The sequence below is a fragment of the Chiloscyllium punctatum genome, chromosome 40 (assembly GCF_047496795.1).
Source record: "Chiloscyllium punctatum isolate Juve2018m chromosome 40, sChiPun1.3, whole genome shotgun sequence".
Classification (NCBI taxonomy): domain Eukaryota; kingdom Metazoa; phylum Chordata; class Chondrichthyes; order Orectolobiformes; family Hemiscylliidae; genus Chiloscyllium; species Chiloscyllium punctatum.
In genome coordinates, this window is record NC_092778.1 from 7,125,652 (window position 1) to 7,153,233 (window position 27,582).

At 40.7% G+C, this 27,582-nt stretch overlaps 1 protein-coding gene across 2 annotated transcripts in view; it reads left to right on the plus strand.

The window, feature by feature from the left end:
* The window catches only part of LOC140464325 (dual specificity mitogen-activated protein kinase kinase 6-like), a 131,831-nt gene extending 104,542 nt beyond the window's left edge, over window positions 1–27,289 (plus strand). For both annotated transcript variants that reach the window (XM_072559263.1, XM_072559264.1), the window contains exons 6-12: window positions 5,334–5,450; window positions 9,310–9,361; window positions 10,438–10,565; window positions 12,755–12,832; window positions 17,684–17,823; window positions 18,649–18,694; window positions 18,793–27,289. In XM_072559263.1, the coding sequence (XP_072415364.1) occupies window positions 5,334–5,450; window positions 9,310–9,361; window positions 10,438–10,565; window positions 12,755–12,832; window positions 17,684–17,823; window positions 18,649–18,694; window positions 18,793–18,879 (648 nt within the window). In that variant the 3' untranslated portion in view covers window positions 18,880–27,289. The remainder of the gene's footprint in view (window positions 1–5,333; window positions 5,451–9,309; window positions 9,362–10,437; window positions 10,566–12,754; window positions 12,833–17,683; window positions 17,824–18,648; window positions 18,695–18,792) is intronic.
* Window positions 27,290–27,582: the final 293 nt, after the last annotated feature.

A 27,582-nucleotide genomic window follows, 5' to 3' on the forward strand; every position in this document is an offset into this window, starting at 1 on the left:
GGAAGGCAGATGAACTCAGGGCATGGTTAGGAACATGGGACTGAGATATCATAGCAATTACAGAAACATGGCTCAGGGATGGGCAGGACTGGCAGCTTAATGTTCCAGGATACAAATGCTACAGGATGGATAGAAAGGGAGGCAAGAGTGGAGGGGAAATGGCATTTTTGGTAAGGGATAGCATTACAGCTGTGCTGAGGGAGGATATTTTCGGAAATACATCCAGGGAAGTTATTTGTGTGGAACTCAGAAATAAGAAAGGGATGATTGTATTATAGATCCCCCAGTAGTCAGAGGGAAATTGAGAAACAAACTTGTAAGGAGATCTCAGCTATCTGTAAGGATAATAGGGCAGTTCTGGTAGGGGTTTTTAACTTTCCAAACATCGACTGGGACTGCCATAGTGTTAAAGATTTAGATGGAGATGGATTTCTTAAGTGTGTACAAGACCATTTTCTGTTTCAGTATGTGGATGTACCTACTAGATAAGATGCAAAACTTGGCCTACTCTTGGGAAATAAGGCAGGGCAGGTGACTGAGGTGTCAGTGGGGGAGCACTTTGGGGACAGTGACCATAATTCTATTCGTCTTAAAATAGTGATGGAAAATGATAGACCAGATCTAAAAGTTGAAGTTCTAAATTGGAGAAGGGCCAATTTTGACTGTATTAGGCAAGAACTTTCAAAAGCTGATTGGAGGCAGATGTTCGCAGGTAAAAGGATGGCTGGAAAATGGGAAGCCTTCAGAAATGAGACAACAAGAATCTAGAGAAAGTATATTCCTGTTAGGGTGAAAGAGAAGGCTGGTAGGTATAGGGAATGCTGGATGAACAAAGAAATTGAGGGTTTGGTTAATAAAAAGAAGGAAGCATATGTCAGTTATAGACAGGATAGATCGAGTGAATCCTTAGAAGAGTATAAAGAAAGTAGGAGTATACTTAAGAGGGAAATCAAGAGGGCAAAACAGGGACATGAGATAGCATTGGCAAATAGAATTAAGGAGAATCCAAAGGGTTTTTACAAATATATGAAGGACAAAAGGGTAACGAGGGAGAGAATAGGGCCCCTCAAAGATCAGCAATGCGGCCTTTGTGTGGAGCCACAGAAAATGAGGGAGATACTAAATGAATGTTTTGCATCAGTATTTACTGTGGTAAAGGACATGGAAGATATAGACTGTAGGGAAATAGATGGTGACATCTTGCAAAATGTCCAGATTACAGAGGAGGAAGTGCTGGTTGTCTTGAAACAGTTAAAGGTGGATAAATCCCCAGGACCTGATCAGGTGTACCCGAGAACTCTGTGGGAAGTGAGAGAAGTGATTGCTGGGCCTCGTGCTGAGATATTTGTATCATCGATAGTCACAGGTGAGGTGCCTGAAGACTGGAGGTTGGCAAACATGGTGCCACTGTTTAAGAAGGGTGGTAAAGACAAGCCAGAGAACTATAGACCAGTGAGCCTGACCTCGGTGGTGGGCAAGTTGTTGGAGGGAATCCTGAGGGACAGGATGTACACGTATTTGGAAAGGCAAGGACTGATTCGGGATAGTCAACATGGCTTTGTGCATGGGAAATCATGTCTCACAAATTTGATAGAGTTTTTTGAAGAAGTAACAAAGAGGATTGATGAGTGCAGAGCAGTAGATGTGATCTATATGGACTTCAGTAAGGCATTCGACAAGGTTCCCCATGGGAGACAGATTAGCAAGGTTAGATCTCATGGAATACAAGGAGAACTAGCCATTTGGATACAGAACTGGCTCAAAAAAGGTAGAAGACAGAGTGTGGTGGAGGGTTGTTTTTCAGACTGGAGGCCTGTGACCAGTGGAGGGCCACAAGGATCGGTGCTGGGCACTGTACTTTTTGTCATTTACATAAATGATTTGGATGCGAGCATAAGAGGTACAGTTAATAAGTTTGCAGATGACACCAAAATTGTAGGTGTAGTGGACAGGGTTAACTCCGATTACAACAGGACCTGGACCAGATGGGCCAATGGGTTGAGAAGTGGCAGATGGAGTTTAATTCCGATAAATGCGAAGTGCTGCGTTTTGGAACAGCAAATCTTAGCAGGACTTGTACACTTAATGGTAAGGTACTAGGGAGTGTTGCTGAACAAAGAGACCTTGGAGTGCAGGTTCATAGCTCCTTGAAAGTGGAGTCGCAGGTAGATAGGACAGTGAAGAAGGCGTTTGGTACGCTTTCCTTGATTGGTCAGAGTATCGAGTACAGGAGTTGGGAGATCATGTTGCGGTTGTACATGACATTGGTTAGGCCACTGTTGGAATATTGTGTGCAATTCTGGTCTCCTTCCTGTCAGAAAGATGTTGTGAAACTTGAAAGGGTTCAGAAAAGATTTACAAGGATGTTGCCAGGGTTGGAGGATCTGAGCGACTGGGAGAGACTGTACAGGCTGGGGCTGATTTCCCTGGACCGTCGGAGGCTGAGGGGTGACCTTATAGAGGTTTACAAAATTGAGGGACAAGGATAGGATAAAAAGACAAAGTCTTTTCCCTGGATTCGGTGAGTCCAGAACTAGAGGGCATAGGTTTAGGGTGAGGGGGGGAAGATTTAGAAGAGATCTAAGGGGCAACATTTTCAAGCAGAGGGCGGTACATGTATGGAGTGAGCTGCCAGAGGATGTGGTGGAGGCTGGTACAAATGCAACATTTAAGAAGCATTTGGATGGGTATATGAATAGGAAGGGTTTGGAGGGATATGGGCCGGGTGCTGGCAGGTGGGACTAGATTGGGTTGGGATATCTGGTCGGCATGGACGGGTTGGACTGAAGGGTCTGTCTCCATGCTGTACATCTCTGACTCTATGACTCTAAGACAATGACTTTTGTTTTGCGGCCATCTCTTCCTCTGTATGATTGCCTTCAGATGTCACACGAAATGACTTCAGGGAAATATTAAGAATTAGTGCCATATTAAGATCTTAGAATATGGAAGCATAGGATCATATAACCAATAAATGCAGCACCTCGCATTTATCTGAATTAAACTCCATCTGCCACTTCTCAGCCCATTGGCCCACCTGGTCAAGATCCTGTTGTAATCTGAGGTAACCCTCTTTGCTGTCCACTACACCTCCAATTTTGGTTCTTCATGTCTCTGCTAGCTCCTTAGGTTATTAGTTGTAGAAGGGCATGCTAGCCGTTTGACCCATTGAGTATGCTCTGTTGTTTGATGAAATCGTGGCTGATCTGACAATTCTCAGCTCCACTTTCCTGTCTTATTCCATAATCTTTGATTCTCTTACATACTAATTCAACCTTGAAGGTACTTAAAAAGAGTTCCACAGATTCACTACCCTATTGGTGTTAGCCAATTAGTCCCATTCCTTTGTTGTTGTTCTGAAGCTCTGCATGTTTCCAATGTAGATAATTTAACCAGTTGTCTTATGAAAGTTACTACTGAATCTACACATTTCCCCTCTGCATATTTTGCCAATTACCCATGAGTGGAAACCATTTCTACTTCCGTACTTCATCAGAATTTTCTGATAACTTCGAGAAAGTGAGTTTCTATTTCTATGACGCTTAATTGCAGACAGACAATTACATTTCAACTGTCGTCACTGTTGTATCATAGGAAACCTAGCATCCAATTTGCATACAACATGGCGATAATGGCCAGTAATGCTGTTTAATGTGGTGTTGATTTAAGGGAAATATTGCTTGGGACTTCAAAGAAGTCTCCTATTTTTTTGAAGTGGTACTGTGCGATCTTCATCAGCCATCACTTTGGCTCATTTGAAAGATGGCACTTCCTATTGCGCAATGCTGTACTGAAATGTAGGCCCAGATTCTTTTTGTGTTAATCCCTCAATGATAAATAATTTAAAGGTGTTTGTAACATTATACAATTGAATTAGATTATTAATTCATCCAAATTATTGCAGAAAGTACAAAAGTTTGGGAGAAGATTTGTAGCTCGGGTGCTCATTGTTATGGTTCTGTTCGCCGAGCTGGGAATTTGTGTTGCAGATGTTTCAAAGATTAGACCAAACAGTCTTACTGCAAATTCAACCCAAACTCTGGGTCAGATATGTAGATGATACCCTTGCAATCATTAAAAACACAGAAATAGAGAACACACACCGGATCATCAACACCACACTCACAGGAATCCGATTCACTAGAGAGGAAGAAAAGGACAACCAACTCCCATTCCTAGACGTGATGGTACAGAGAACACCGAACGGAGAATTCACCACAAAGGTTTACAGGAAAGCCACACACACAGACCAAGTCCTAAACTATGAAAGCAACCACCCCAACACACACAAACAAAGTTGCATCAAGACACTGTTCAAAAGGGCCACAACACATTGCAGTACACCAGAACTGCAAAAACACCTATACAATGTATTTGCCAAAAACGGATACCCCTGCAATTTCATCAACAGATGCCCAAGGGAAAGACAACAGAATGAGGACATGCCACAACCCAAAGGACTAGCCACACTACCATACATCAAAATCATTTCTGAACTGACAACCAGACTACTGCGACCACTAGGACTCATAACAGCACACAAACCAACAGCCACTCTCCGACAACAACTCACCAGGACGAAGGACCGATACCCAGCATGAGCAAAACCAATGTAGTGTACAAAATCCCATGCAAGGACTGCACAAAACACTACATAGGACAAACAGGAAGACAGCTAACGATCCGCATCCATGAACACCAACTAGCCACGAAACGACATGACCAGCTATCCTTAGTAGCCACACACTCAGATGACAAGCAACGAGTTCGACTGGGACAACACTACTATTATAGGACAAGCCAAACACAGAACAGCCAGGGAATTCCTAGAGGCATGGCACTCATCCACAGATTCAATCAATAAGCACATCGACCTGGACCCAATATACCGGCCACTGCAGCGGACAGCTGGAACTGACAACCGGAAGCGGCAGGTACAAATCACTATAAATGCCGGAGGAAACATCACAGAAGCGCTTCACAGGAGGCTCCCAAGCACTGAGGATGTCACCTAATCAGGGGACGAAACGTCTGCAACACAAATTCCCAGCTCGGCGAACAGAACCACAACAGAAAGTACCAAGCTCAGCTCAGCCATTTTTCTTTGAAAGAAGTTTTCCTCTGTGCCGTCACCATAAGATCAAGTTGGTTTCTTGGACAAAGGTTTGCTATGCAGCTGAAGGATGATAAAACTTTGCTAAAACAACCTTTTGAAACTTATTGGTTGTTTGTTTATTGTAGCAGATAAAATGCAATGATGATGTAAGAATCTTAAGATGTATGTTGATCTTGGTGTTTGTAACTTTTTGGGTGGTCTTGTTCTCTAATTTCAGGGTGATGTGTGGATATGTATGGAACTACTGGATACCTCACTGGATAAATTTTACAAAAAAGTGATCGAGAAAGGGAGAACATTCCCAGAAGACATTTTGGGAAAAATAGCTGTGTCTGTAAGTTTGATGCTCTGATGGGTTCTGAATTAACTATCCAAATAAATTGTCTAGAGAAATCTTGTCCATCTGGTGATCTGCATGTTACAGAGGTGCCTATGTGACTTACGAAGCCTTTGTTGAAAATCTAGGTAAGTGTAACTGGAAGAATTTGTAAGGAGCTACTTATCTAACTGGAGACTGGTTCTCTCCTGTATTTACTTCTGATAGTTTCACAAATGCGGGGGTGAACCTGTCTGTGACTGGAGGAGCAACAAGGAACACCATCTGTGCTCTCACTTGGGAAGTGGCTTGGAGCCACAGTGGCTCAGAGTCTGTAGGACCAGGAAGAATAATTTTTCAGGGGGACACTGTTTTGTGGAATAGGGGAATAAGAGTTGGATGGTGATGATGGGAGAGCAGTGATTCAGAGACTGTTGTGGGAATTGGGAGTGGAGTTCAAGGGAAAAACGAGGATGAAGAGGCCACCGAGAGGAAATAGGGATTGAGTTGAGAAGCTGGTGGTGAAAGAAATGAATGAGAGTTGTTGGAGACTGCATGGTGAGTGGGGCTTGGGTAAGTGACTGACATGGGATACAGGGAAGATTGGTTGTGGATGAGTAGGTTCATAGATGATTTAAGGTATGGTGAATGAGGGGACTAGTTAGATAACCATGAGAATAGGATTGAGCTAAATAACGCTCCAGTTCCTTTCAGACAACCTTCCTTATGACCCTCGCAACCTTTTCCATGCCCCACATTTTGCCTCTTCCTAATTACTTAACCTACAAAAATATACTGGTAACGTAGGAAAATACAGGCACTTCTGACTCCTCTACTTCAATAACTGTTGTGTAGGACTAGTAGAGACAAATTTAAGGTTTTGGGAAGGAGGGATGTAAGCAATAGCTTTTGCAATGATTGGTAATGTCCTGGAACTTACTGACCACAACTGTTTGTTTGTTTGTTTGTTTGAAGCAGAGGTCCTCAATGATTTTGAAAAGAAATTGGACACTTGAGGGAAACAAACGTGCAGGACTACGGGGATAGAGTGACAGGACTTGAAACAAACTGACTTGCTGTCTGGAGAGTTAGGATAGAGTAAAATCAGTTGGCTGAATGGCTGCCTCCTGTGCCATGAATGGCTTTGTGACTTTCATGTGAATTCTACTGAGGCCAGCTAAGAAAATGCTCCAGTACAGATGAACCAAAGTCTCTTTTAGTTAGACCCAACTCCTTAAGTCAGCTCCTTCCCTACCTGCTTCCTCGGTGATCAGGACATGATAATTCTTTATCTTTCTTCCTATCTGTTTTATTTTTAACCAAATAGGCAAAAAAGAATCAATTTATTGTTTTTCTTTTCCCTCTCTGAAATTCAAACTTAGTCTTCTGAAAGCCTCTTTGTTTTGAAATTTGCTCTCTGTCCCCCGAAGTGGACGAAGAGTTGATTGGATTAGATTAGATTACAGTGTGGAATCAGGCCCTTCGGCCCAACAAGTCCACACCGCCCCGCCGAAGCGCAACCCACCCATACCCCTACATCTGCCCCTTACCTAACACTACGGACAATTGAGCATGGCCAATTCACCTGCCCTGCACATCTTTGTGACTGTGGGAGGAAACCGGAGCACCCGGAGGAAACCCACGCAGACACGGGGAGAATGTGCAAACTCCACACAGACAGTCGCCTGAGGCGGGTATTGAACCCAGGTCTCTGGCGCTGTGAGGCAGCAATGCTAACCACTGTGCCACTGTGCAGCCCACAATGTGTTACCTGTTGAAATGTGTTACCTCTGCAAAATAAGTGTTGGACAACCATCGTCTCCAAGTCCACACTGCTGGTTCTTTGACGTAGAAAATGCTACTTACCAAAATGTTCAATTCATTTTACAGCAGTGACTAGTTCATCTGTTTTGGTTTAATACAGTTAAATAAATACACTTGTGTTGAAGATGCTTCACATGTAAATAGATAAATGTATGCAATGTTTGCATTGCTTGGTAATCTGTGACACTTGAGTTCTTGGGAGGAGGATTGACTATTTAGCAGAATGAGAGAACAAATCCTATTATAATATTCAAAATATTAGATGCTGAGAAAGTATTTTTGTGGCTGGCAACAATAGAACATGAGATCTCACAATCTGCATTTGGAGTGGACCATTGATGGAGATGTAAAAGACATTTCTTCACTCAAAGGGTTGTGAATCTTTTGGAAACTAGTTGTTGAGTATAATCAAGATAGTGGTTTATAAAAATTTAGCCCTTAAAAGAATGGGGTAATGTAGGACATAATGTTAATGCGGAAAATGACTTGTTGAATGACTGAACCGGCACAAAGGGAAAGATCTTATTTCTAGGAACTCTAATTCTTAGTGCCACTTTCTAACCAATTAAGCTGACTATCCCAGTAGTTACATAATGTGTAATTGTTTTGACTGTAACTGTTGCTTCTCTGTAGAAAAAGTACTGTTTACATAGATGCCTTCTACTAAATCCTGTCAACGAAATGCCAGTTCACATTAATTTATGTACTGTAACTAAATAATTTCTAGACACAAAATGGATCAAATCAAACCAGGTTTAACCTGGGAATTCTAGCATAAAGTAGGCTCTGCTGAGATTGCCTCCAATTTCAGAGGTCAAACTAAATGACAGCCAGGTCCTACATTTGTTTTTTTGTATATTAGACTATTTTGGGAATCGGTTTGCCCAGCTGCTAATTTGTGACAGAGCTTTGAATGCATGTATGAAAGAGTATGTCTGCCAATACACTGGGAAATACAACAGTATGTGTCTGACTTCAGCTCGCAAAGCCAGCAGTACATTATGACTCTGTGACATAGTATTTTGAGCCTGCAAAGAAGTAAGGTACATGAAACCACATGTGAAATAGATCTACTTGTGTCTGTTTGAATTTTTCAAGATGTAAATAGAACATTGGTTGTTTTCTTCCTTTAAAATTCATAGAATATGCGTCATTTCACATTTCAAGCATTTGCAAGCTGGTTGATAGGCTATTAAAACCATTAGCTTCATAATGAAAACTGCAAGCAGATCTCTTCACTTCAGGACAAATTTTGATTGGGATCATACAGCCAGTTTCACAACTCTTCCAGTGGTTTCAGAGACATCGAAAATGCCAATTTGCTATCACCTTTGTTTTACACTGTTGCTCAAATGTTCCCCCTTTTTTGTTTTGTTGTGTGCCCACTCTCCTTTATTACTTCCATTTAGTGCAAGAAAATCCACAAATCACATTTGCCTCAGTTTATGTACTTACATTATTCTGCTTTACTTAGTGCTAGTCCATTTTGTGTGCCCTGATTGTGCAGTTAATGAGATGTACATTTAAATATATCAACTGCTGATATGAAAATCAGGTGCAAGACATGGTTTTTCTTCTGCAAAATGAAGTCTCCCAGCAAATTCAAAATTATCTCATTAATTGCTGACAAAAACGGAAAATTGTATGCCATATGTTCTGCAATGCAATAATGTATGTTTTCTCTGGTTGAGTGCCATGCCGTTACTTGCTTTGTGGTGAAAATGCAGCACACCTGTAATTATCATTTGGTAACAATATGGAATATGGAACGATGTGTTCAAGGGATTGAAGGAGGATAAAACTGCAAGGCTAGACATTTTATGTGAGCAAGAAACTGCAGCAGACCCATCAGGACTTCAAAAAAAGAAGCAATGGATGAATGTTTAAAATAGTGAACCTTTGCCAGATCATTCATTGGTTTTTTAAAAAAAAATTAACAAATTTTCTGTCCTTTTAAAAGGGATTTAAGTCTGTGTGGTATTAGTAACAGAATTGCAGTATGTGTGGAAGGTTGGTGAATGTTTATTTTTGTCTTTTTTTTCCCTCTTTGCAGATTGTCAAGGCATTAGAGCATCTGCATAGCAAGCTGTCTGTGATTCACAGAGGTGAGTGCTGCCACTTTAGACAGGCACTAATGATGCATGCAATGTTCAAGTTATTAAAGATCAATAATATTCACAGCAACAGGTGGCAGCAAGGTGCTTCTGCAGTAAATATATTTTATCATTAATATGGAGCTTTTTAATTAAAAGTTTTTGAATGAATCCTGCAATGTGTGCGTTTGTTTTTTCTCTGGTGCCTTATAAGTGCACATTTGTATCTTGGCATCTCTTTGCTCTTGCAAAGTTAGGTATATTAAGGTAGTCTACATTTACATTCTGCCTCTGTCTATTTATGGGGGGTAGAATCTGTCCTAAGACTAGTATCTCCGTGTTACCATGCAAAGAAGCAACAATATATTAATCAATTTAACTTTATACCGTTCACTCATTCCTGGAGCTTAGTGGAGAAGTTTAGTGAATACTTTGAGATATTAAGACTAACTAAAGCTGGAATATCCCATAGTATCTTGAATCTTCAGTTTTTAATGTTAAAAGTAATTTTGTTGGTTTTATAATTTGGGTTTCGGTTTCAAGCAGGAAATCCAAGCAGGATGCATGATGAAAAGGCTCTCTCTATACTGCATCACAGATTGTTGCCTTTAGTTCAGGCTTTGTGTTATGATGAACCAGTCATAAAGAATGGAAATCATTAATCAAAGTAGATAAATTGCTACTATCAAAGAAAAGGCAAGAAATGTGTATAATTAGCAAAAGTACCTGTAACATTTCTTTTTGAATAAACACAATACTCTCATGAATGATGCATCTTACTACTGTTTAGTTGCGTTTTACATTAAATATTGTGCTTTGGTACATTAAGCATCCCTAAAATTGGGCCTTGTATTCTAACATGTGGAATGTGCCAATATCTATTCTGATTATGGGTAAACAGTAACCAGGAGACAACATATTCTTATGATAATTAGCTCTGTGACTTGACCTGTACTTTGAAATTTCAATTTTCATATTTGCTCAACTTTAACTTGTCTTTCTTCCTTGTCATATCTTCACAGGAGGGCATATTGCTCCTGAAATAATGATCAGTGTAATTGATATTTAATTCTTGTAATCTTTCACAGATGTAAAACCTTCCAATGTTCTCATCAACAAAGAAGGTCATGTGAAAATGTGTGACTTTGGCATTAGTGGATACTTAGTAGACTCGGTTGCCAAAACAATGGATGCAGGTTGCAAACCATACATGGCTGTGAGTGCAAATTTAGAATCATGTCTTTCCTGTCTTCTAGTATTTGTATCAGCCTAGATTTGTTGTATATTTGTCACAGTGAATATTTATATTCAATCATATGCTGGTAATGTTGTCAATGGAATACCTTTTCAGTTAGCCATGATGTGGTCAGTTCAGATCTCATAAACGAAAACCTCTGCCAGTGCTGTTTAAGCAGTGTGCTCTTGCCCTAATCTTTGTAAAAGATGCCTGTGCCATATCAACGTCAAAGTAGGGTGCTGAGAAAGCACAGGAGGTCTAGCTGAGTAGCAGGAGAATTGATGTTTCAAATGTATGCTCTTCATCAGGCATATGAGGGGGTAGGAGCGGGGGAAGGGGGCTGAGAGATAAATGTGGGGCTAGCGTAGCTGGGAAGGTGATCGGTAGATGTGGATGTGGGGTAATGGTGATAGGTCAGAGGGGAAGGTGGAGCGGATAGGTGGGACGTTGATGCACCATCAACATTGACTTTATCAGTTTCCTCATCTCCTCTCTCCCCTCCCCCCCCACCCCCCCCCCCCCCCCACCCACACCCCACCCACACCCCACCCTAGATCCAGCCCTCCAACTCTGCACCGCCCTTTTGAACTGTTCTACCTGTCTGTCTTTCTTTCCACCACCTGCTCCACCCTCCCCTCTGACCTATCACCATCAACCCCCACCTACATCTACCTATTGCCACCCCAGTTACTTCACCCTCTGATTTATCTCTCAGCCTCCTTCCACACTTCACATCCTTGGTGAAGGGCTTATGCCGGAAATATCGATTCTCCTGCTCCTCAGATGCTGACTGACCTGCTGTGTTTTTCTAGCGCCACAGTCTTTACTTTCTCCTGTGCCATATCTATGTGAATTTTCAATATTTCAAACTGGTCACCTTTTTTTAGAAAGCAAGGGAAAAAAACTTGAGGAGGCACGGCTTGTAGCTTATAGCAGGGAAAGGGTCAATGGAACACCACTGTGTAATTTGTCTACTTTGTATCTCTTGAACTAAAATCAGTTTTTGGAAACAAAACTGTCCTTCAGACCTTTCAAACCCTAAAACACTTTACTGTGTTTTTTTAATATATAGTCACTGTTGTAAAGTAAGGAATTAAACAGACAATTTACAGTAGTCAAGGTCCAAAAGATGTCAGTGTGACTACGGCCACGACCAAATTGATGTTGGTTGCGGGATAAATATTGGCCACAACACAACGGAGAACTCCCTTGTTCTTCTCCAGAAAAGTGTATTGAGACCTTTGCGTCCATCTGATAAGATAGTTTAACATCTTATCTGGGAAAAACAAAACCCCAGTACTGCGCCAGCTGGTCAATTAGATCTTGGGTCGATGGTTCTACAAAGGACTTGAACTGCAACCTTCTGATTTAAGTAGTCAGTATAATCTGAACCATGTTTAAATAATTTGCTGTTTTCAGTGAGTGTGTCTTAAGATTAGATTACTTACAGTGTGGAAACAGGCCCTTCGGCCCAACAAGTCCACACCGACCCACCGAAGCACAACCCACCCCAGACCCATTCCCCTACATTTACCCCTTCACCTAACACTACGGGCAATTTAGCATGGCCAATTCACCTAACCTGCACATTTTTGGACTGTGGGAGGAAACCGGAGCACCCGGAGGAAACCCATGCAGATACGGGGAGAGAGTGCAAACTCCACACAGAGAGTTGCCTGAGACGGAGAATTGAACCCTGGTCTCTGGCGCCGTGAGACAGCAGTGCTAACCACTGTGCCACCGTGCCACCCACGGTGCAGTGATTGCTGTGTCGGAGGAAATGTTCTGTCAAAAGGTCCACAGATGCTGCCAAACTTCCTGAGTTTCTCCTTTTTTTTGTTTTTGTTGCAGATCAGTGACATCTTGTTGTGTTTAAGGGGAAATGTTACTGGCAACAGCTCAACATAAGTGGGTTGCCACTGTGGATCTGTGTCCAGTATAAAATGGTTCAAGAAACCCAAGAGTGAGAAGGGAAGGTTATGAGTTGTAATATCTTCAGAAGTAGAAGTCAACCCTATTGGAATCTACAGATCCAATCAAAATTGTGCTTTAATGGTTCTGCAGTTTTTTTTTGTACATGTCCTTTTTCAGTATTAGGGCTATTTGCACATTACATGTTGCTGCCAGTTGATCGTAATGTAAGTTTTTTTTTTATTTTTATTTTGCAGCCTGAGAGGATTAACCCAGATCTGAACCAGAAGGGTTACAATGTCAAGTCTGATGTCTGGAGTTTAGGAATCACAATGGTATGTAATGAAATCAACTGGTTTAACATTAATGGAAAAGCTTTCAGGGTTTAGACTCCTTAGACTATCTTGGAAAGTGAAATTTCAGTTATGGAGGAATTTTATGGACCTACTTGGGTGAGAAATGTGATCTGCAGGGTAGCTACAATTTTCGCAAAATGAGCAATTTGTTTCCCAATGACAGGTTAGTTGTGCCAAATTACCCTGGTCTTTGGCAGGTTCATATTTGTACTACTTATGGACCAGTCTAGACCCCCACAAAATATGTTAAGAAAATAGTCTAGACCCGAACTTTCTTTCTAACCAGCGAGGTGTTGTGTTCCAGATGCACTTCGATTTGTCATACTACTCTGTTAAGTAAACACAATTTTATTGAAACAATGTAGTATAAAGTACAATGAAAGAAAGAGGAGCTTGGAATAACTTTATTGGAAAACCTCACAGAATATTAGATTATTTTACTAAATAATAACTGTTCCAACATTGTAACATCCCATAAACTCACCCTTGGCAAAAGGCAAATTCAGAAAACAGAATTGTGTCATGCTATCTCACAGCAGACCAGGAAGAAAAACCAAGAGAAAGCTCAGAGAGAGAGAGAGAGTTAGCATTCAGGAGAGATTCACTGCCTTCTAACCCTGCTGAGACTGCAGCAACAACTGCTGAAAGCTAAACCTAAAATCCCTGGTTCTATGGTGGTAGCTCGACCCACACCCATTCAGGCTGCTTCTATTGTTCCAACATTTTTTAAAAAAAAAAAGCACCCAAGGCTTGACAAGTTGTTTATCTTCTCATAGTCTGCTCGGCACCAGCTCTCCCAATTTCTCTGTAAGCCACCATATCATCACAATTCCATGGATATTAATTAGTGTGAAACAATTTTTAATAAAATCCTACTCTTGGGATAAAGCCAGTGATACCCAATTCACGTTCATTTAAAGGTAGCATGCAACCTTTGGCTGTTGTGCAATTATGTGTAAGGTCAGCAATTTTCCTCCTTTTTAAGTCTTAACTCTACAGCACAAGAGAGGGTCAGGATTAACAAGGGTAAGTCAGTTATGTGGTTATGGATTTGGGTCAGAGCATGGAAGATTGGGAGAGGGTAGAGTTGGGAGCACAGAAGACTGAGTGGGAAGGGCTTGTTATTCTGGATGTGGTGGTCGGAGCAGTTGCTCAAGTTAACTGGAAAGGGAGAGACCTAAAAAGTGGTGTCACATTGTCAAAATGTGTGTCCATTTCAGGGTGTTTGTGGAAGAGTCTTCATAGGATATTTTTAGTTCACCTTTAACACTTTTTGGTCACCCTATTCACCACCCTACTATCATCAGCTGATGGTAGATTTCACCAATGAAAAGTTTCCAAAGCAATAAATTCAAATCAGATATGTTTTCCATGCCTGCCACTGGCATTTGGAATTTTAATTTCTACTCTCTTCCCCCAACACCTGAATCAATCAAAGCATTTTCACTCTTCTGACACTTGCTGCTTTAGTGTCCAATAATAAGCAAAATACTGTAGATGTTCTGGAAATTCTGAATAAAGGCAGTGTGTTGGAGATATTCAACAAGTCTAATAGCATCTGCAGAGAGAGAAACAACAGTTCATGTTTTTGAGTTGAATATGATTACTTCAGAATCAAAACGTCAGGTTGGAGTCAAAGTATTAACTTGTGTTCCCCTCTCTCTGTTCCTGATGCTGTCACATCTGCTAAATATTTCTAGTACTTTTTTTTGTTTTTATATGTAATTCTACCTGTTGTATAATGATGGTTGAGTAAAGAACTGGCTAGCTTGTAATTGACCAGATTGCTAATACTCTCCATCTAGATACAGACGCTAAGAAAAACCATTCATGTTAATTATGGGAGTGTTAATTTTTTTTTTTGATTAGATTAGATCAGGTCCCTACAGTTTGGGGACAGGCCCTTTGGCCCAACAAGTCCACACTGACCCTCCGAAGAGTAACCCACCCTGTCCCATTTCCCTCTCACTAATGTACGTAACAGTATGGGCAATTTAACATGGTCAATTCACCTAACCTGCACATGTTTGGACAGTGGGACGAAACCGGAGCACCTGGAGGAAACCCATGCAGATACTGAAAGAATGTACAAGCTCCACACAGCTAGTTGCCCGAGGCAGCAGTGCTAACCACTGAGCTACCATGCCGCCCGATTTGAGAGTGGAATTGTACTTCAATGGCAGTTGACCCCTGTTTTCAAGCAGGAGAGACAAAAGGTGGAACAATTGGCTAGATAAATGTTAATCCACTGTGTGGTCAACATGCTTTCACGTTCTGGTTCTTCCTAGTCATCCTTGGTTTTGTGGACACTTCAATACTATAAAGGAAAGATCATTTCCGTATTGCCAAAATCTAAAAATAAAGATATATGCATTTATGTAATGCCTTTCATGAACACTGGATGCCAAAAAGGGTTTTAAGTATTCTTAGAATGTAGTCTTTGTTGTATCATGGAAAATGTGACAGCAAAATTGTTCACAGTGAGCCCTTACAATCAGCAATGGGATAATGAGGCAATCATTTTTGTCATTGTTTGGAAAATCAGTGTCAGCCAGGATAACACTCCTGCTCTCTTTTTTACTTTTGTGATATGGAATCTTTGCCATCTACTTAAGAGGGAATGTGGGGCCTTGGTTTGATATCTCATTGGACATGGATTGGAGAATTGGAAAGCACTAACACATTTTATTTAAGGAAGGAAAGGGACAAAATAAAACTAGGTAACTCGAGGCCAGTTAGCTTAACTTTAGTTATTTGTTACATGTTTGAGTCTATTATGAATGATGTAATTGCAGAGCATTTAAAAATACATGACCTAATTAAGCAGAGTCAGCATGCTTCTACAAAGGGGAAATTATGCCTAACAAGCTTGTTTTTGAGTAATAAGCAAGATAGATTGAGGGGAAACAAGGGCTGTAATATATTTGGATTTTCAGAAGGCATTTGACCACGTTAGGCTGCTTAATAAGAGCCCATGGTGTTGTACACCTGTTTTTTTAAAAAAAATAAACAGGAGATTTAGAGTCTCCTCAGTTTAGGGGACTGATTCTGTGCTGGCTGGGCCACAGTCAGTGTGTTCCTTTTTTAAAAAAAAACCCAGCAGGTAAGGGCACTGCTTGTCACTGAACAAGTCGGGTGTTCCTTCCTTCCTTGGTGGTGGAAAATAAATAAAGGTTTATGTACCTGTTGTCTTTCACTGTGTCTCACACCTGCACATGCACATCATAGGTGTTGGGGAAAATATAAGTACTACCGCAGTTAGGCGGTAGTGTGGCATAAAAAGAAAAAAATATATAAATGGGATCACCTGTCTGCACTCACCACTGCCCGGATGAAATTTCACATTGGCTCCAAGCTCCTGTATGTCCCATGGGAGCCTGTGCCCCACAACCTGAGCCGCCTCCGGAACTTTAATTTTGTCCCCTTAAGGGACATATCACGATGGCCCTATACATACTGCTGCTGCACACCATCCACCTCCTTTCCCTGTACCCATTTGCCACTGGGGGGTGGGGAGCCCCAATAGAGGGCTCTCTACGTGGGAGTCCTACCCCTTTCTCTCTAGGATCTAGGGTGGAGGGTGCTGCACCTGGCAGTCCCCTGCAACTGCAGATTGCAGTGGTTCACAGACTCCCAGCCCAGCTGCTTGTTCTGCAGTGCTGTGGCATCCGTGAACATGTATATATGGGGTGTGGGCATTTGCCCTCCCTTAATTTTGTAGAGAACTTTCTCCTTTGCTTTTTGGCTGCACATCAATCCCATGCTCCTGATCTTTGGCCACCCAGTGTGGAGAAGGGAGGGTAGGTCAGAGGACCTCCTCGTGGGTCTGTTCCTGGGCCTGGCCATAAACTGGTCCAGGTAGCAGGCCATGGAGGGGGTTGTTATGACTGACTGCCTGCCCCTCTTCCTTGGCTATGTCTGAGCCTGGGTGTCCCTAGAGAAGGAGCATGTGGTATCTACCAACTCCCTCAAGCTGTTCAAGGAGAGGTGGACACCATAGGGAGTGGAGTGCTTTATTTCCCCCTCCAACTCTATTTCAGTTTAATTCCTACCCTCCCCTTCACTTTTTTGATCACGCAGCATTGTCAAGAAAAAGAAAGAAAAAATGGGATCACAAAATGAGTGCATGGGGAAATATAAGCACTACTGCTGTGTGGTAGTTGTGTAGGGGAAATGAAAAAAGAAAAACAATATTTAAATAAACAGGGGATTTAGAATCTCCTCCGTTCAGGGGACTAACTCTGAGCTGGTTGGCCACAACCAGTCTACTCTGCACAAGGAAATAAAGGGTGACAGGATTCCAGCTTCTGTGCAGATGTTTCAGAGTGACATTTAAAACAGGAGAAGGAATTTTTGTTTTTTTATTTTGAGGGTATTAAATCTGTGCAATTCCTTAGAGGGCTGCTGAGGCTAGTTCTTTAAGTATATTCAAGGCTCAGATAAACAGTTTTTTTAATGAGTAAGGGAATCGAAGGTTATGTGGAAATGCAGGAAAGAGGAGTTGATAATTATCATATCAACCATGGCCTAACTGTATGGCAGAGCAGGCTGCATGGCCTTTTTCTGCTCTGACATCTCATCCAGAAATTAACATTTTAATAGTGCACCATTCCCTCCTGAAGGGAACTGGAGTGTTAGCCTTGATCTTGTGGGAAGTTTCTATCCGGACTGAGTACAATATGAACTAGTTACTGCAGTCACAAATGTATCAGTACCACGTGCGTGTTTACTGGTAGTACAAATCCCCTGAGTATCAGCATAGTTTTTCTGCAGTCAATTATCATAGGTGTGCAATCTTAATATAGGATTTTATTCTTAACATTGTGGCAGATTGAACTAGCAATCCTACGGTTTCCATACGAATCCTGGGGAACTCCGTTCCAGCAATTAAAGCAAGTTGTTGAAGAGCCTTCCCCGCAGTTACCCGCAGACCGCTTCTCCAAGGACTTTGTGGATTTCACAGCACAGTGGTAAGTTTGTGATGCATGTGAACATATTTATGATACTACTTACCTTGGGACTTTTAAACAGGCTGGACTATAATCATATGGAATTCAAGTTTCTGTTCCTTGGCTTCTCAGTGAAGTTGGGTGTGGGTGCGAAGGCTGGGAGGTTTTGTGGGTGAGGCAGGGGAAAATTCCAATTCTAAATTTTCAGGTAGTGTTTCAATAAATGTCAAAGTTTTGTTTAGTTTTTAAATAAGAATACACCAGTCAAGTTCTCAAATGTGTACAATCAGTTATACTTCAGGCTTGTCAAATTTACCGGAGTGCAAATATATGGTTTAATTGTATTGAAATCGTTTTTAAAAAAAAAAATGCCTTTAAGAAACAGCACTAAACCTTATACAAAAAATTAATTTAAGCTTTAAGGCTAAATAATAGTGAACAACTGCTTGTATTTGGTTAACACCTTTTTAACATAATGCAATATTCCAGGATGCTTCACAAGAGCATAAACAGATAAAACTTGGCATCTCTCCACATATGATGTTTTGGACCATGGTCCATATTATTGGTTTTAAAGAGTTTGGAGAGGATGAGAGATTTAGAGAAGAAATCGTAGAGTTTAAAAACCAGGCCTTGGAAACCTGCTTGTGGCAGTGAAAATTGGGTGAATGCAAGAGGTCAGAATTGGAAGAATGCAGTGATTTGGGAGGGATACAGCTCAAGGATGCTTGCAAAGATGAAGTGTGATAAGTAGGAGTGGAGTTATCAATGTGCAGCTTCACCATGACATGTTCTAACATTAATAATGTTGAAAGATCCAATTCTGAATTTTGTTTCTATTTTTAGTTTAAAGAAAAACCCCAAAGATCGAATGAACTACATTGATCTCATGGTGAGAACTTCTACTCTTCTGCCATTTGCATTTGGAATATGTGTGACATATACCAGTCTGAAAATTTGTTCGTAAATTTTTCAATTTCTTTCCAACAGGCGCATTCCTTCTTCAAAATCCATGATGCCAAGAAAACGGATGTTGCCTCCTTTGTAAAAGAGGTTTTAGGAGATGATCCTATCTGATGTCTGAGGAACTTATAAATAAAATTGATAGCTTTTTTTGTTCTCACTTATCCAATGGGATTTCTATTTAAGAGTGAACCTAGTTACTTAAGAAAAGGCGGTTGAGTTTATGGCTGTTTGTGTAAGGTGCTTTATGCCAGTCAGAAATCTCTGTGCTGCACTTAAAAGATTCTGAGAGGTGTTTGTTTTGTACCTTTTGTGAAAAAACTCCAACTGGCACCAGCTGTAAAATCCAAACCCAGGATTTCTGAGCCTAGATGTCCAACCGTCAGTGGGAGCTGAGAACGGAAAGTCCTCTCCCATTTGTAAACCTGGCCTGGAGATAAGAACATATAATCATTGCACCCCAATTAGTGCAGAAAGAGGGCATTTGGCCCATTGAGTGCATACCAACCTTCCAAAGAGCGTCCCACCTAGACCCCTACCATATCACATAACTCCACATTTACCTATGGCTAACCCACCTAGCCTGTATATCCTGGACACTATGAGCATTTTAGCATGGCCAATCCACCTCGCCTGCATATATTTGGACTGTGCAAGGAAACTGGAGCAGCCAGAGGAAACCCACGCAGACACTGGGCGAATGTGCAGTCGCCTGCGGCTGGAATCAAACCTGGATCCTTGTTGCTGTGAGGCAGCAGTACTGACCACTGAGTCACCAGAGATGGTCTTTGAGTTCCTGTCTCCAATTGTGCTCTTTGATTCTCTCAATTTAATCCAAGCCCAAGCAGCCATAAACTCTTGGTTACTCTTGGTCAGATTAGTATTGACCATTTGTATATAGTTCACTGAAAACAGTCTGGTTGTAAAGAACAGAAAAAGGAAAAAAGCTCTTATTTTTGACAGATGCAACATATACTCTTGATTATATTTATCTTTGCATGATTTATCATTCAGAGTGTCACTGATGCGTTTAAATGTGTAGCACTTAAAACATTTTCAAGAATCTCAATGTAGACCAGTTACTGTGAAAACTAGCAATTAAAACAGCTAACTGTGAAAAGGTGCCTGATTTGTTAGTGATCCTAAGTAGTAACTGAGGAAAGATCTTGGTAATTGGTCCCTCACCTCTTGTTATTTTTGTGTTTAGAGGTAAATAATCAAACATTAATTATATCTTCATGATTACAATCAGAACATCTGAGTCAAGACAAATTAAATATTTCATTTAAAAAATGGCAATAATGTTCATGGGAAAATTCTGAGGTTGCATGAAATGTTACATGGTAGAATGGTGCAATGAGAGTTCACTCCTATTATCCGATAGGAATAGTCAAGTTCTACCAGTACTATTATAATAGATTTGTGAAAGGGAAAATGCTAAGTGGAATCTGATTACTTATGCGTGTCACAGAAAATGAGGACTGCTTTCTCAGTGGAGGCAGAGAATTGGTAGTGGGGCTGTCACTTAAGGAGGGAATATAATAAGATATATAAAAGGAAAAATTTAATCAAACTCCTTAATGATCTATAAAAGTATACCGCAATTCCTCCTCCTGTTCTGAAGATACTGAAATTGGAGCAAACAGAAATTACATCCTTCAGGACTTGAAAATTAGGTTATACCAAAATTTTAAAGAGAACAGTATAAAAAATTGGAGCTGACTGAGAACGGGCAATTTCAATTACATTATTTTGCCAAGCTGGGCTACCTATGCTGCTCATTTTGGGATCTCTGTTGAGTTTGTGTGCCTTTCATTTTGGGACCTACATCAGGAAACCATTGACTGGGTACAATGTGAGGAGCTGTCAATGCTGTGCTGCTCTTTCAAGAAACAGACTTCAGAAATGGTTGCTACATGTCCAGTAAGAGTGTTATAACATTGGTTATGTCAACCAAGGATGACCTGTGCCGAAGAAGAGCCCATGTTTTTAAGCATACTTTATAAATCCAACATTACTGTTGAAACTGTACAAGATCTTTTTTAAAAAAAGACCATAAATTTATATGGAAATGTGTTTTGTCAGGAATAATACAATCTCAAACCATTGATATACTGTATAGTAATGTGATACTGAGAAACACTGCATAGCTCCTTTAGTTACTCAGTTAATAAATGCACTGCTTTGTGCCAAACTGAGCCAGATGGACTGGGAAGATCTCCGGTTCAATATCTGATCTGTGCAATGTTAGCTAATCTCAACTAGGATGGTGGTAGGATTGTTATTCGTGATACCGTTGGGTCCTTCTTTGGAATCAACTTCATAAACACTTTTTGCTTCTAATGTGCTACAGTTATTAGCTGTAAGATGGCTCAGCAAGTCTAATAGGAAGATTGTGTGTGTGTTTTTTCTGCTGTGTTGAGTTAACTTAATGTGTCCAAGGTACTGTAATTGGCTTTGATAGCTTTGTGTTTGGGGTGGAGAAATCTGTCACAAGACCCTTGTCTAATGGCTTTAAGACTGTCCATCCTGGATTGCAATTGGGTGAAGTTCAATTGAGTGCAGCAACACTCGATCATGTCTCAAAAGTTAAATAGTCTGGCAATGTTAAACATCTGTATTCACATAGGAAAGCCTAATCACTTGCTTTAGATACCAGAAGGCAACTAACACCTGTCAGAACAGCGAATGGTCAAGAAATTGGATCATGTCTGAATTAGGATACAGTCCTGGTGCACTATCTGCACCTAAGGACAGGTGGCCAAACAATGGTAAATTAGTTTGTGGACTCATTTATCTATCACCAACGAGTGGGCTTCTGATTGAGCTGGAGTGTCCGCAGCAGGAATAGCCAGCACTGCTGCCAGCTGAAGTGTTTTGAAAGGCCTACCTGAAAAACCCTTGTGTTATGCAGGAGCAGTTTGCAGCCTGCATATTTAATGATGAGCCGAGAGGAGCATCTCTGAAATCCTTTGAAGGAATTGGATTACTTGCTAAGTACCCAAAGTAACTGCAGTATGTACAGCATATGCTATGGTCCTGTTTAATTAATTCTGCAAAGAAGGCATAGGCAAAGGGCTTAACACCAATGTTAGGTGCGCACTTTGGATACCTAAGCAAGAGTCCTCATCAGTATAACCAGCAAGTGCAGATTGAGCGTGTGCATATTGCCTGCCACATTTGACCCTTTGTCATTCTACAAGAGTTAAACAGGCACAGAGCCTTCAAACTCATGAAGGCACTGGCCTACAAGTTTAAATAATAAGACTACTTGTTGTCTTTATGGTTTAATTCCCAATGGTTTAATTCATTTATACTTAAATTAATTCAATTTACCAACACACAGCTTCTTAAAATTCTAGGTGGGTATTGAATATACTTTAATGATAGGACTTGTATTTGAATTTTAATGTAAATGTTGCTGACTCAGGCTTGTCACACTGAAATGTTCAGATGGGGCAACTTGGTCAATTTAGTTTTTGCCAGTTAATCTTTGCTAAATTATCATTTCATTGGTCTTAAAGCTAATCAATTCTGGGAATTGTGTAGGATGTTTGTAATATGGCTTTACATTTTGAAAACATACTTGAAGTTTTGGAAATTATTGACACTTATATTTGTACTTTATAAACTATGCAGGTATCTAACATGGCTATATCAGTTCTTAAAATTTTCTAGTTACTCAAACTTTAATGAACTTGTAGATTAATAATCTGATTTTTTACTAAGAAGTGGGGGAGTAAATGTACTTTTAAAAGATCTTTATTGATTTTTTTTTTTAAGGAAATGAAGTCAATATTTTTGTGTCCCTAGTTTTAATATGTATTCAGACTAGGAAGTAGAATGGACCAGATTTGTAGAATTTCAGGTGCCTAAATTCTTTCAAGATTATCTCACGTGGGTAGTAGATTCTTAATGGTTATTCTCATGGTGGTCCCATAACAAAGTTCATAGAGAGGAAGAATGAAGGGAAGAATTTTTTTTCTTTTGGTTTGGAAGGCAAAATTGCCACAATTTTGGTGTGATGCTGGTTTTGCAATGCCAAAAAGGTCCAATTTGACATACTATTGAAGTCAGTGGAGAACAGTATGAGAAAGGGTATGGAACTGATATTCTAACAAGTCTTTAGGTTTACCAGTAAATAGATTAGCTTAAAGTTGGCTGTAGATCTCTAGTCCACTCAGTTTACCTGTTGTAGCTACATCCTGTCAAAACATCCTCTCAAGTCACTGCTAGTCTCTGACCAGTGTAGGCCAGCAACTTGTCATTGTTCAATTGGCGCACACCACATACAGGCTAGCAATAGGACAGTTCCAAAGATGAGCTTTTATTTACAGCTGTCAAAAGCAACACAAACAAATTGAATAGAGGGCATCAGATGCCCTCAACAAACTAAAATGCTTGTGTGATGACCAATGGCTATTTTACATTCCATGACTGTTTGTAACCGGCTCTCAACTGGACCATTAATAAATCCTGTTTGACTTACAGCACCCATCATAACTGAGTTCTGTCATGTACAAGGAGAGCTTTCTCATTCACAATGTCATTGTCTTTCTCCTCCTCCGAGACTGCTCCCGTTTCTCCTGTTCCTCAGCATCCAACACATTGCCTCATTGACTGCTTTAATTGTGCAGTGTGCAGCATAGACTTCCTGGACTATACTGGAGACTGCTCCAGATGGGTCTAAGCAGCAGCACTACATCTTCACCAGGCATAAGTGTACTCCACCATGCCCCTGGTCAAAACCTGAATGACATTATATCTGCATACCTCATCTGTTGAACATTTTTCAATGGTGTCATGAGCTGTGGTCTCTGTAGCCAGCTTTGTAAGGCCCTTGCACCCCAGAATGTAGCAGATAAGTGAAAGTGCTTCAGTATGTAGGAGTTGTGGAAGCTGCCAGTGAGCACACCTCCAGAAAATGGTAACTAAGATCGTCATTTAATTAAATGGAACCATTCCTGCTGATGAATTCCACAGTGTTGTGGTCAAACCCTCTCAGTGCCATGTGTGCCCACATTGATGGCACTCAGCACCATAGGAAGCCAGTGATATTTCTGACTTTTACTTTCCAGGATGCAGCAATGACCTGATTATCGGCAAACAAAATGAACTGGTGTAATCTTGCACAGATGACCTCGGTCACTGTCCTGACACATATATGGATGTGCGGCTGAGAGATCCCACATTCATGCAGCTGAGCCTCAGCATGTGCACCTACTTGGTAAATGTACCACTTCAGCTGAGGACCAACACACACAATGTCACAAAGGGAGTGGCTGCTGTGTTTCAAATCCTAGGCCTTCATACATTTCTCTTTTCCATATTCTGGTATCCAAACGTTAATCCTGTGTTTGTCCCAGCCATTTTCCAGTTGCAGTTAATGTTTAGTGAACAGCAAGTGATGACAGGGAACACAGATCAGGGTAGACCTGTTCAATATCAGGTCCTGCTGGTTACTAGGTACCCTCCCAGCAGCTCCACGCCCTGTTTTAATCTTGCTACCAATTTAGGCCATTTTCATCCTTCTCCACCTCATCCTTTGCCCTTCTCTCCTGCCATGTGGAGATTCACCACTTTGAACTTTACCTCCATTTTTCCTCCTGAGCACTGATATTACACTTCACCTTTGCTGACTGTGGACCTCTCATCTCCCTGTGCATTGGTAGACACTGACAATAACCCCTTATACCTTGACATGCCGCTCCCCCCGCCCCATCATTGTCTTGTCCGCACCTCAATAAATATCTCTGCTTCCTTCACCAACATAGACTGCCAAAAAGGGTGTGACAATGTTTCAATGTGCCCTACAGCCCTCTTTTGCATCTTCCTCACTGGAGTGCATTTACAGCAGATCCCTGACAGACGTTGAACAACCCTAGACATTACTGATCAAACTCCTGATCACTGCCTTTGCAGCTCCTTGACTGATGACCTACAATTCCCTTGGCTGCTGCTGATGCCCCTATAAGACTGACCATTGCTCCCTCTGCAACTACATTCAGATATATCCCCTGACTGTGACTGCCCTTAGCAGATGACTGACTGTGACCAAATCCCTGGAATATGTGTGGACTATGCCTGTGCCTGAGATCCTGCTACTGACTGCAGCCCCAATATTTCTCACCATTGCCCTTGTCATTTATGCCAGTTTAGGATTCTGAGCTACTTTTTAAAAAAATTACACATTGGGCAAAGAAATTGTTTGCTTGACTGTTACACAGTCAGAATGGCAAATGACTACACAACAGATCGATCAGTACTAAAGGAGACTCGGCTGAAGACTCTATTTACATACTTTGTGCATTTTTTCGATGGCTTGATTTGCTTGCTAAAGTTCTGCTCTATGTAACCCGTGTGCACATCGAGAATTTTTCATTGACCCAGGAGATTGTCCTTCATTTTTAGCACTATGTAGGAAGTTGTGTTCAGTATTTTTGTTTGGTTCAAGACTGAAAAACAACCAAATTTTAAACAAATACTTTACGTTTTCCAAGAAAACATTATTTCCATACATCTATTTCCAGAGCTTTTAATAGACCTCAATTTGCAGAGCTTTTAAATATTTTCTAATCAAAATCATGCTTTAAATGATTGGTCAACTGTTGATGAGCATTCTTTTAACATTGTTAATTATTTTTTGAAATGTTGATAACCTTGAGTGGAAAAAATGTTTCTTTAATAGAGAACCTAGGTCATAGCCTGTCACCTATTGATCTGATCAGAATCTCTGCAAGTTTAGACAATTCAAATACTTATTCCATAAGAAATGTCTCATGAATGAAATCTATTGTGCATTTCCAATTAGACAGATGAGTGGTGTCTTCAAATTGTTGTTCACTCTCATGTTCACTGAAGTTGAAAGTCTTTCTTCCTGTCAAATTGTTTGCAAGTCACCTTTTTAAAAATCTGTTAACAGGATATACAGGAGTTGAATAGATATTAGTCGAAGACTTGGATGCATATGATATGGATATTTTTCGTTGTGTTATGCCTGAATGAACCAGGAAGAGGGAAGAAGTGAGTTGGTGCAGAGAGAAGACACAGGGTTTTGGTCTGGTGTTTACCAACTGTTGTTTCCAACCCCTGAAAAATAGTTGGGCAGCCTCCAGTTAGAAGCCATCATGAGGTCAAATTATTGAAATCCAACAAAAGTTTAATGAGTGTTATTGAACTGTCAAGTATTGACTGACCCAACAATGTCTGTCCAAAATCAGGACATGTCAATTGACTCATGGTCATTTTAATTTTTTTGCTTCCATCGTAAGCACATCAAAGAGACCCACACATGTTCTCATGAATACAGTCAACTACTTATCAGCCCGGTTTTTCTGCCTTTTCAAAAATTGGAGTCTGCCTGAAATTGAATTTTCTTGTGATTAAAGGCTGGCAAGGAACACCTTTTTTTAATGGCTTAGCAAATGCATCACTCAGCTCTAACAGGTGCTGAGTCAGTTTGCAGAACCAGGTTTGTGTCAATGGGCACGCAGTCATACAACTGGTCTCCACAGAACCACATTAATGAGTAGGACAAAAGATAGGAGCTTTGTTTCTTTTGCTAGCTGCAGTATAGGGCTATATGCCACTTGAAATCAGAGCTACATATCCAAAGAAATAGTGGAGAGGGAAATAATCACCCAATTTTTTTGGCATGTGTGCATATTAATAGACTCAGCACTGTGATCCTGCTGGAGGATGAGGGCTTGTTAATAAACTGCTTGTCCTTTGCTCTAATGATTTACTTAAGCCAATTACACAGTGTGTTTTGATGTTCAATCACTTTTGACTCTGGTAATTCACGTGCAAAGTCATGAAAAATGAGAGGATCTCTAGCTGTTGCTCTGTTTGTGGTACAACAGTCTGGTGTAAAGCTGCAGTTAAAATGTTCCCAAGAAAGGATTTTGTTTTTTTTATTCTCATCCATTGAGAGAAACTCGCATAGTGGCATTGTACATTAGATCTGCCAAAGTAGCATGCCCCTAACTATAGATTGGTTTCTGCATGTACAGCAACAGCCCCACCCCCATTCTCATTATCCCTTAAGTGTCACCACATTCTTCTGTTTCTTGGTGGATTGTTTCAAATTGTGTGCAGTAGGCACCAAATGTGTTCTGATTCCCTTTAATGTAACAAAATCTGCAAACCTATGTTTATATTGCTGTTTTCATTCATTGACTCAGTAATTATAGCACAGCTGGTATGTGTGTCTTTACATGTATAAAGACACACATACTGTTCTGTCTCTTCCACTGCATGGGAAGCATAGTGGGTCATGTATTGATTTAGATGTGAGGTCCAGTAATCTTGGATGGAACGGTGCCATTTACTTCACCTTTGTGTTTTAATTAAATACTGCAATGTTTTGACACTGTATATTTTTTATTTTATTGTGCTGACTGGCTGTCTTGCTGAGCATGTGTGTTAAATATGATTGGGATTAGCGCTGAGATTATATGGTGTGCCAGTTCAGAGGCTGTTATGCCAGTGCAGTTTTTTTCCTCGCCAATGTACACAAATAAAAAAAAAACTTTTTTATAAAACAATGACTCCGTCTTTCATTGTTTGGAATTCTTTCCCACCCTCAAGTGCTACCTGTGCTGTGGTGGTAATCCTTAGGCCACAGTATCTCACCCAAATGTTCATTTGTCATACATAGGCCAAGAGAATGAAGAGCATTAATGCCATCAAAGGTGTGACTTATTTTAGGTTCAACACACAAAACCACGCACTGTTTGCTACTTGGCAGTCACAACTCACAAGGAAGGGGCAGGAGCAGTCCCTCCAGGACTCTGGTGGAAACCTTTTGGTTTCACC